Source organism: Lipotes vexillifer, unplaced genomic scaffold (assembly GCF_000442215.2).
Source record: "Lipotes vexillifer unplaced genomic scaffold, Lipotes_vexillifer_v1.1 scaffold285, whole genome shotgun sequence".
In the NCBI taxonomy this organism is placed as follows: Eukaryota; Metazoa; Chordata; class Mammalia; order Artiodactyla; family Lipotidae; genus Lipotes; species Lipotes vexillifer.
In genome coordinates this window covers 364,989-375,763 of record NW_006788807.1, presented here as the reverse complement: position 1 = coordinate 375,763, position 10,775 = coordinate 364,989, and the positions used below count along the sequence as shown (strand labels likewise).

General features: G+C 39.4%; 1 protein-coding gene across 1 annotated transcript in view; it reads left to right on the top strand.

The window, feature by feature from the left end:
• The window catches only part of POLR3F (RNA polymerase III subunit F), a 14,189-nt gene extending 7,328 nt beyond the window's left edge, over positions 1-6,861 (top strand). Inside the window, exons 5-9 of the mRNA XM_007461782.1 lie at positions 1,190-1,302; positions 3,276-3,419; positions 3,639-3,746; positions 4,627-4,818; positions 5,996-6,861. Coding sequence (XP_007461844.1) covers positions 1,190-1,302; positions 3,276-3,419; positions 3,639-3,746; positions 4,627-4,818; positions 5,996-6,073 — 635 coding nt within the window. The 3' untranslated portion in view covers positions 6,074-6,861. The remainder of the gene's footprint in view (positions 1-1,189; positions 1,303-3,275; positions 3,420-3,638; positions 3,747-4,626; positions 4,819-5,995) is intronic.
• The last annotated feature ends 3,914 nt before the right edge of the window (positions 6,862-10,775 follow it).

The following is a 10,775-nucleotide window of genomic DNA, read 5'->3' as shown; positions in this document are numbered from 1 at the left end:
ATATATATATATATATATATATATATATATATATATATATATAAAACAATATATAATGTACATACATTTGAAGGACACCCAGGAGTGACACTGTTGTTGCCTCAGGGAGATAGGAACTAGATGGCTGTGGGCAGGGATGGAGACTTCTGAATTCTGGACCATATGAATATATTATCTATTATTTATTCAAAATAAATAAATTAAAACTTAAGAGTTTTTTTTTTTAATCCTTACTTGCTAAATTTTGGAAGGCTTCGTTTCTTCCTCTTATCTGTAAATTGTGGATAATAACGCCTAGTGCAGTGTGGCAGTGTCTGGTGTAGCTCCCTCAACAGCTATTTAGTTCCTCTCCTGTTGCCCTTAAAGAACTTTATCGAAATTGCTGTTATTACAATTTAAGATCTGTTTGAGTCATTGATGCTAGCTTTAACGATTACGATGTAATCTGAAGTCATAATTTTTATATGTGTTGGGAAGTTAAATGAAAATTTAAAAAAATATATGAAGAAGTCATTCTCTATTTAAAAAAAAATCTTCCTATCTTATTATGCCTTCATGTTGGGAAGAAAATACAGCAAAATGTTTTAACATAAATTCCTTTTATACATATAACACATATTTCCTTCTTTGAAAGAAAAATCATAGCTTCCTGCACAGGCTTTTAGTGACTATGGGAACTGTAATCTTTCTATTTTCCAAATATAGTGCTGTATAAATAATGGACACACATGCACACAGATGCTCTCATAAAGCGTTTTTTGCTCTCATCAAGGGTGGCAGCCAACCCAGACCCAAACTTAAGTTTGTTTTTCACATATACAATCTAAAGTGATATTTAAAGAAAAAAAGAGGTTGGGATGTAGGGGGGCATGGAAAAGGCAATATATGTTAATTCAGTGACATTCAGGATTTTTCTTCCATTACAAAAATGTCCTTTTCATATGATTTTTAAAAGGTGCCACACTGGCATTCCAAAAAATTTCCAGTTAGAAAATAGAACATATAACTTATGTATTGTTTTGCATGTTTTTGTTACTTTATCTGAGACTCTTACCTCTAATTCATTTTTCCTATAGCTGTGCTCTAGGAATGTATACATATTTTGCTAGATTTATAATGAGATATAAGCAATGGGAAAAGAAACACACATCCTATAGTGTTCAACTTATTTTACTTTACTTTCTTATAGGAATATGGAGCAGAGATATCCGATACAAAAGCAACTTGCCATTAACAGAAATTAACAAAATTCTAAAGAATCTGGAAAGTAAAAAGCTAATTAAAGCTGTTAAGTCTGTGGCAGTGAGTAACCATCTCTTTTCTTCCCCTGGATGTTCTCTGTACATATATTGCTCCAAGTATATTTCAGGTTTTTATTCTTTAAGCTATGTCATGATTTAAAACAACTGGTCAAAAAAGATTTTTAAAATTTTAGCTCATATCAGATGGTTTGGAGATGCTGCTTTAGATATGTCACTGCCAGTTAACTCTTAGAGTCTTACCCACTCAAAAATCTAAAACTACTATACTCTCTTCAGTAAAGAATTTGGGGGATCACGAACATTTTTCCTGGATTTTGTGGTATGTAAGATTATTTATTTCAACCTAGTGTATGAGATTACCCATTCCACAAATACCCGTCATGCATTTGCTGTGTGCTGGGCACTGTTCTGGGGGCTTGGAATATGTTAGTGAGCAGGTCACAGAAAGTTCTCTGCCCTGGCCCTGGTGGAGCATCTGTTCCAGCACATGGGATTTCTCCTCCTCCTCTTGCCAGCCACCCCGTCACATCCTCCAGGGGCTCCAGGATCCAGAGCTGGCTCCAGCAGACACATTGCTGACACATTCACTGATGGAGGCATCAGAGGAGCTGGGGTGCTCCTAGGTTAAAGTGTGCTTGAACACAAAATTCAGCAAATAAAAATTTGATAGTCATCAGTGGGTTTATTTATCAGTGGTGTTTATGTCCTACCACTCCCTCATTTAGAATATTATTTCTCTTCCACATTTTTATTGGATAATTTCAAATGTGTACAAAAGTATAGAAAATAACAAAATGAATCCCCATGTACCCATGCCTAGCTTCATTTTGCCAATTATGCTGTACATCTTTATTTTTAGTAGCAGCTTTATTGAGATTTAATTCAGTGGGTTTTAGTATATTCACAGAGTTCTGCAGTCACCACACTGTTCTAATTTTTTTAATTATATCTTTTTAATGGTGCTGTGTTTTGTTTTGTTTTGGGTTTTTTTGGCCATGCCGTGTGGCTTGTGGGATCTTAGTTCCCTGACCAGGGATTGAACCTGGGCCAAGAGAGTGACAGCACCGAGTCCTAACCACTGGACTACCAGGGAACTACCAATATGTGGTCTTTAGTGTCTGGCTTCTTTCACTTAGCATGATGTTTTCAAAGTTTCAGACTAAAGTAGTATTAGATTGTAACCCAAAGTATAAAATAAATATTCATGAGAACATACTAATATAAATGTTTGAATAAATAAATCAATGGGCGAGAATAGACAAGTCTTCATGCAGAAGAATTCCAAGTAATTTGTGTAGAGTCTTCATCCTCAAGGAAGTAGAGCGAACTCCCAGTCTTTAAGTGTGGACTGTGTGTGATGGCTTCCTTCCACATGTGGGGAGGTCAGGACAAAAAAACTTACAGTGGAGAAAACTGAGAAACGCTGCCTCAAACCAGGTGATGGATTTATAATGTCAAGGCTGATAAGTTATATTGATGACAATCAATCATCATTCAGTGATCAAGTACTCTTGATATGACATGATGAGAAGGGCACTTTACCTCTGTGGTCTTTTTTCCAGTCTACTCGGACAAATCCCAATTAAGGGACATCCTACAGAATTTTTTGCCAGTAATTCTAAAAAATGGCAAATTCACCAATAACAAGGAAAGTCTGAGAAACTGTCACAACCAAAATTTGCCTCATGTATAATAAATGTGTAATAATATGGTATTCTGGATAGGATCCTGGACCATTAAAAGGACATTAGGGAAAAATGAAGGGAATCTGAATAAAGTATAGACTTTATAATTAATATTGACCTATCAATATTGTTTCATTAGCTGTAACAGACATACTCTGGTAATGTCAGGTGTTAGTACTAGAGAAAGCTGAGCACAAGGTCCCATCTTCACAATAATTCTGTAAATCCCAAACTGCTCTGAAATATGAGGCTTTGGGGGTTTTTAAGTCTTAGTTTTGGAAGACTATTTTGTTACCTTTAACCATCTACTGTGCGTGTTTTCTCCTAGGCCTCAAAAAAGAAGGTGTACATGCTCTATAACCTGCAGCCAGACCGCTCTGTGACCGGTGGAGCCTGGTACAGTGACCAGGATTTTGAATCTGAATTTGTAGAGGTGCTTAACCAACAGTGTTTTAAATTCCTACAAACCAAGGTGAGGCATAATTGAGGAAACATCACTCCAAGTGTAATTTTTTTAAGTTTCTTCATAAGGAATATTTAATCTTGTGTATCATATCTTACAGGAATTGAAAACATTGAAATTGGTCATTTTTACTAAACAAAATATGTCCTGTTGTTGTTCTCACTCTATATGAATTGTATTCAGAAGGCACCAGTATTCTTCCTGAAATTTATGTTTCTACCCTTATAGGCAGAAACAGCACGAGAAAGCAAACAGAATCCAATGATACAAAGAAATAGTTCATTTGCTTCATCCCATGAAGTGTGGAAGTATATCTGTGAATTGGGGATCAGTAAGGTTGGAACTCGGTTTCTAATTTTCATCTTATTTTTAAAAATGTATTCTTCATCATAGGGATAGAGTTTACAATGTATTGCAAACACAGCTGACCCAGACCCTTTTTTCTGGTGATGCCCACGTACATTCTGCAGAACCCACTTTGAGGGAGTACTGTCCTAAGGCAGTCAGGCAATGGTGGTTATTGCCATCGGGCACTTTTCTGAACTGTATATGCCTGAGCTTGGGCTACCGGGCAGCAGAGTAGAGGCCTGGCAGTGCATTTCACTACCAGATTCAAAAGTCTGTTCTGACAAGTTCTTGATTCTCTTGGGGACGTTTCCATATATGTGCCAGACATCCATCATCATAGCAGTTGTCATTTATTAGTATTTTCCTACTTAGGAGATGCTAGTGGCATTGTCAGCACATTCTCTGAAGATCTGTACAGACACACTGTGCTTGATGCTTTTCATCATCAGAGAAGAAGCTGAAGTGGCCGCTTGGACAAGTCATTTTCATTTCCTGGGCTCCAGATCTCTCTTTCATAAAAAAACAGGAATTTGGACTATTTGATGTCTAAAAGAGCTTTCTGCTCAAGCATTTTATAAATCTCCATCAAATTCTTGCCAAAGAATGTTACAAGATGTCTAGATTTTCCTTGGGAGGGTGAAGACATCAGCAAGTGTCAAGCTCAGTGCGAGCTCAGAGTCATGCCCCTGGCATTTGAGGGTCTGTACTCACTTCAGCCATTGTTCAGCCTCTTTATGCCTCCATTTACTCTCCAGCATGATCCTTCCCCATTTCACCAAGGAATTGTGGCCTTTTACGTTTTTTAACACCCTCCAAAAGGATGTCTCCTTGTCCTTTTTGGGTCCTTTCTAACATATCCCTTTTGTAGGTAGAGTTGTCCATGGAGGACATTGAGACCATCTTAAATACACTCATTTATGATGGGAAAGTGGAGATGACTATCATCGCTGCAAAAGAAGGCACCGTAGGCAGTGTGGACGGACACATGAAACTGTACAGGGCAGTCAATCCGATCATCCCGCCCACGGGATTGGTCCGGGCCCCCTGCGGACTCTGCCCAGTGAGTTACAATGGCTTCCCTTTACACTTTACTGCCACCTAGTGCAGATGCCACATAATGTATTGATACCAGCAAGCACACCCTAGTTTTCTCAAACTCAGGGTTGACCAAGAACTGCGGAAACCTCCATGTAACCTTGATGACAGAGCTTTAATGAACAAATCATCACCTTGTTTTCTTTCTTAGAATAACCACGTTAAGGAAATTTGTTTTCTGCTCTTGGCCCCAAAATGGACATTTTTTTTCTTTTTGGCTGCACTGCATGGCATGTGGGATCTTAGTTCCCTGACCAGGGATCGAACCTGCACCCCCTGCAGTGGAAGCGTGGAGTCTTGACCACTGGACTGCCAGGGAAGTCCCCAGATGGACGATTTTTGATGAGGGCTAATCATTTCACCTCAGTAGGGAGGGAAATGAGATTTGGGCCAGACATGTTCTTGAAGATTTCTGTGGTCTCATTTAATCCTCCTTACGTCCCTTGGAGCTAGTGGTGTTACTTCCCTTTAAGTGTGAGGGAACTCAGGCTGAGGGCGACCTAAGCATTCAGCTGAGACATGACAACCAGGACTCACACCCAGAGGTGATGTGCTTTCCCTCGAGGCCCGCCCCACACTCTTCATTCTTTTGTTCCCAGATAGTCTCTGAAAGCCACCTGTGTGCTGCAGGCAACGTGCCAGCCCTTGTGGCATTTATATTCGTGGGCTGTTAGTCCGTGTTTTATTGTCTACATGCCTAAGCTCTCTATGCCCTGGTTTCAACTCCTAGAAAAAAGGCTAACCTGTTGGGAATTCTATTTAGCACCCTTCACAAAAAGGAAGGTGGCTCAACATGAAACATTTGGTTAGTTAAGATTTTATTCGTCTGTATATATCTCCCTTCCTGGACTCTTGTTACCTGCCTTCTGCCCAGCGGGTAGGTGGATATGGTCGGCTTAGTGCTACAGTGAAAGGTCTCTCACTCACTCTATGATCACAGAGCAGGTCCTATTCCAGTATGTTCTTATTTACAGTCCTAACCTCTTTCACTTTGAAAGTTTTGTTTTTAATATTGCTTTAAATAAATGGTTGGGTCTTGGATATTTTGTTAGAATTTTGTCGTAGTTGATATTTAAGACATTACCTATAATGTAATAATTTTAAAACTTCAGTTTGAATATAACCTTTTTTCTTTTTTAAAGGTTTTTGACGACTGCCATGAAGGTGGTGAGATTTCACCATCTAACTGTATTTACATGACAGAGTGGCTCGAATTTTAATAGAGAGCTATGAACTTTACTGACATTTTGCAAGTGAAGTTACTTTGGGAACAGATAATTTGATTCATGATGGAACATCAAATTCCCTTGAAAGCAAACTTCAAGATAAAAACTTGCTATGAAAAAAAAATTTTTAATCTAAGAAGATTAAATTTACATTGGTAGAGTAGGCAACAGGACATGAAACAGGTAAGGTTAGTAGTGAAATCCATTCTTCCATAAGTAAAATACTTTGAACTCCTGGAAGACCACCTTCTGAAGCTTTCAAGACTTTTGATGATTCACGGGAAAAGAAGCAAATATGTTCATATTCACCAAGTACTGTGATAACGGCTAGAGCTTTAAAATGCCTGTTTTAAAGTTACTTATTAAGGTCTTCATTGGGAAATTTTTATATATGACCCAGTGTCACCATTTCTGTTTTCTCAGCGGTTTCATTGAGAAGAAATGAAAAAGGCAGCAGCAGGAATAGCAGGGGAGAACGCAGACTTGGGGCATGAGTGGGGGACACAGTGGAACATCCCTTTTCTACACACTGTTGATGCCTTTTCACGTCCGCAATATTCTTTCAGAGGATTATGCCTCTGTACTTACCTCAAACCCAAATGACGCTGTTGTCAAGGATATCTTTTTAGTGCATAAATATTAATTACTCTCATCCTAAATGGAATATTTTCACTGGTTCTTCTTTGTTAAAGTCTTACAAGTTTCACTCTGTGGCTCAGTTGTATTATTTGCTAGAATTTTCCCCTAGATTCTTATTTAACTAAAATTAAAACTAAAAAGAATCCATTGCCCTCCATTCACTTTATTGGGAGGGGGGTGGGGGGCAATTATCATTCTTCTTTCCTTATCCTGTTGTAGATTTTTTTCCATATTCTGTTCTAAAATTCATGGTGTAATAGGTCTAAACTAAGCAGGAAGCCATTATAATTGTCCTCAGTTCTAATAGCACTTTCAGTCCCACTCTTCAGCTAAACAGAAAACAATAGGTTACCTGATGTATTGTTACACAGAAGTTAGCTATAGGTCTTTTTAGGGTCTCAGCTGTCATATTTTCACTTTGTAGCGCCACTTATAAGTTTCTGTGTTCAGGCCAAAAGCGGGGGGACTGAGGGAAAGGAAAGCTCTGCTGGGGCCTGAGTTCAAACACCAGGTTTGGAGAACCAACACAAGGGTTATTTTGAGATAAACAGTAAAATAAAATTCAGCTCAGTATCCAATTTTTAAGAACCAGATAAATTCTGTGGCCAGCTGTACAGAATTAGCATTTGATGACACTGGTGCTTTGAAACAAAGATCATTTCAAGTACTAGATGTGTAAGATCCAGAAGAATCTGGGAGCCTGAAACTACAGAGGGTTTCCGATCCACTCTCAGAGAGAGCTGGAATGCTAAGAACAATATCTGCCCTTCCTGGGACCTAGCCTGTCACAGGGCGCTCGTCTTATTTAATGACAAAACTGAGCTTGGAGCAGACTTAGAAGTGGAACGAAGGAAGCAGTTTGTGTTTTAAATACAGGCTTTGTACTGTATCTTGACAGCCAGAGATTTTTTTAAGTTTACAATCAGTAGCTAAAACAAAAATTCCTTGCCTACCAGAATAAAGAGCTCCTATAAATTTTTTTCCCTTAGCATGGTTTTCATTCTGAATATTAACTAAAGGATAGAGACAATATTTTTTTAAAAATTCATTTATTTATTTTTTTAATTAAAAAAAATTTTTTTTAGCGTTGGGTCTTCCTTGCTGTGTGCCGGCTTTCTCTAGTTGCAGTGAGTAGGGGCTACTCTTTGTTGTGGTGCGCAGGCTTCTCATTGTGGTGGCTTCTCTTTGTTGCGGAGCATGGGCTCTAGGCGCATGGGCTTCAGTAGTTGAGGCACGCGGGCTGTAGAGCACAGGCTCAGTAGTTGTGGCTCGCGGGCTCTAGAGCGCAGGCTCAGTAGTGGTGGCGCACAGGCTTAGTTGCTCTGCAGCATGTGGGATCTTCCCAGATCAGGGCTCGAACCCATGTCCCCTGCATTGGCAGGCAGATTCTTAACCACTGAGCCACTAGGGAAGCCCTGAGACAATTTTAAAATACAGCACCTCTGTTGATCATTAAATGGATATCTACCCTACAGGATTAAATTTTGACCAAAACAAATTGTGGTGCTCTAGACTCACGACAACACCAAAAAATCAAATTGTAAGTGAAGTTCTAACCTTACACTTGATTTCCATTTAGTGTAAGGTATTTTGCTCACCTGAAAATAGGTATTCCCTAGAGTCTATCAAGGCCCCTCTCTTATAAAGATCTGTAGAGTCAAACAGAGAATCATGAAAGGCCATGATTTGACGGTTTAAATGAATAGTCCATGTGGAGTTCTTCCCTGAAACTCCTCTGATCTCTTAGTTTGGTGATGAGTAAGTTTTATAGGATGGTAATTTTTATGGTGATCAACTAATAGGCAAACTAGTCAAACAAAAGTAACTTCAAGTTGAGTCACTTCTGCGTTGGTGGTGGTGAGGGAAGCATGTAACATGCGCTCCAGCGCAGTGCTGTCCAATAGAACCTTCTATCAGGATGGAAATGCTCTATATCTGTGTCCAGTAAGGAAGCCACTAGTCAGCCGTGGCTTCTGTGAATGAAGAACTGAACGTTTTCTTTGCTGGCACCCTGTGATTACTGGTTACTGTACTATCAGCCCAACTCAACCATCGTATGCCTCTATATTCAAGTTATTTATTTATTTATTTATTTATTTTTGCGGTATGCGCAGCTCTCACTGTCGCGGCCTCTCCTGTTGCGGAGCACAGGCTCCAGCCACGCAGGCTCAGCGGCCATGGCTCACAGGCCCAGCCGCTCCGCAGCATGTGGGATCTTCCCGGACCGGGGCATGAACCCGTGTCCCCTGCATCGCCAGGCGGACTCTCAACCACTGCTCCACCAGGGAAGCCCTCATTTTTTTTTTTTTTTTTTTTTTGTGGTATGCGGGCTTCTCTGTTGTGGCCTCTCCCATTGCAGAGCACAGGCTCCGGACGCACAGGCTCAGCAGCCATGGCTCACGGGCCCAGCCACTCCACGGCATGTGGGATCCTCCAGGACCAGGGCACGAACCCGTGTCCCCTGCATCGTCAGGCAGACTCTCAACCACTACGCCACCAGGGAAGCCCCCCTCAAGTTATTTTTATAGGAATGAAGAATATCAAATTATTTCTCAATTGTATATATTTGGTTTTTTCTATAGAGGAAGAGGACAATAAAGTATTATCAACTGTTATTTGTATAAGTTTGTAAATTTTTTTAAGAAAGGACTTCAGAAAACAAGGCAGAGAATACATAGAACAATGACTACTTCCAAATAATTTAAATAGAATCAAGCTTTGATTACAGGCTTGGTCAAATCAATGCTAAACAGCTTCTCTAAGAAAAGTATTCAATGGATTTATCTACTTTGTTTTTCACTAACTTGTCAAATAAACTTTTTAATCTTTATTTTTAATTATAAAAGACACAGTGCACAAACTCAAATAATCCCCAGGTGTATAATGTAAAAAGGAGACGTCCACCACACCATAACTACCAAACTTCCCATCCCCTAAGATAACTGCTGCTAAAAATTTAGAGAATCTCTCCTGATATTTTTTGAGCACATTTAGAAATCAAAAGCCTTTTCAGGTTCAAATGATGGCTTTGAATTTTCGTTAGGTATGAACAGTGTGGGAATTCACATTATTGCAGCAAATATCAGGTGTGAATTTACTGAAAATTGTTTTGAGATGTTACTTGGGGATAATAATAGCCAAAAAACGTTGGAAAATGAAAAGGTTATTTTTGAGGGAGTATGATTAGAAGAAAAATCATGGAATGATGCTAAAAGAGATATAAAGCACCATGGAAATTAAAAGGTAGACCACTTTACAGAACAAAATTTGAGATATGGAAAGATCATTTTTAAAAATATTTAAGACTTTGTAACAAAATCCAAACTGTTCCCATGATTTCATCCTTTGACGTCATGTCTATTTCTCAGGCTTTTCTCAAGCTCTAAAGCACTGGCTAAGTGCTTACAGCAGAGGTCACACATGGATGGCTTGGCTTTTGTGTCTTGCCGTGTTTGCAAATTTTTTATTTACGCTGTAGTTGCCAACTAACATAACCCATATGTCTGCGGACTGAACGTAATTCATGTACGTGTGGATTATATATACATACACTTATGGTCCCTAAATACAAAAGTATTAATTTCTTTCCTTGAAAATCAGAAAACTGGCAATGCCTTGCCAAATTCCCACGTGCCAACAATCCAGACAGGGCCCAGCAGTAGTTCTCCCTGTCGCCCTAATCCTCACCAGTCTGGTCTTAGACCTACCCCTGCCTGACCTTGCAGACCCCTGCCTCAACCTCCTTGTGTGTCACTCTCTCAACATGTTAAGGACATGTTATGCTGCAACTCCTAGAGCATAACATGAAACCTGTTTAGTTTTCATCTGGACTAGGGATCAGGAAACCTGGGTTTCGTTTGTGTCTTATTCACTGTGGATAGGTAAGGGTGGTTAAGCTGTCCCATGTCCCTTATCAAATGGGAAAAATACTGTTTCCGGTCAGAGCAATTTGAGGAGATGTAGATTCTATGGAAAATGGAAATACTGTTTGTAATTTAGTTTGAACATTGGAACGTGTGTGTTTTGGACCTTAATTTGATCTGGTTTGCATGCCCGC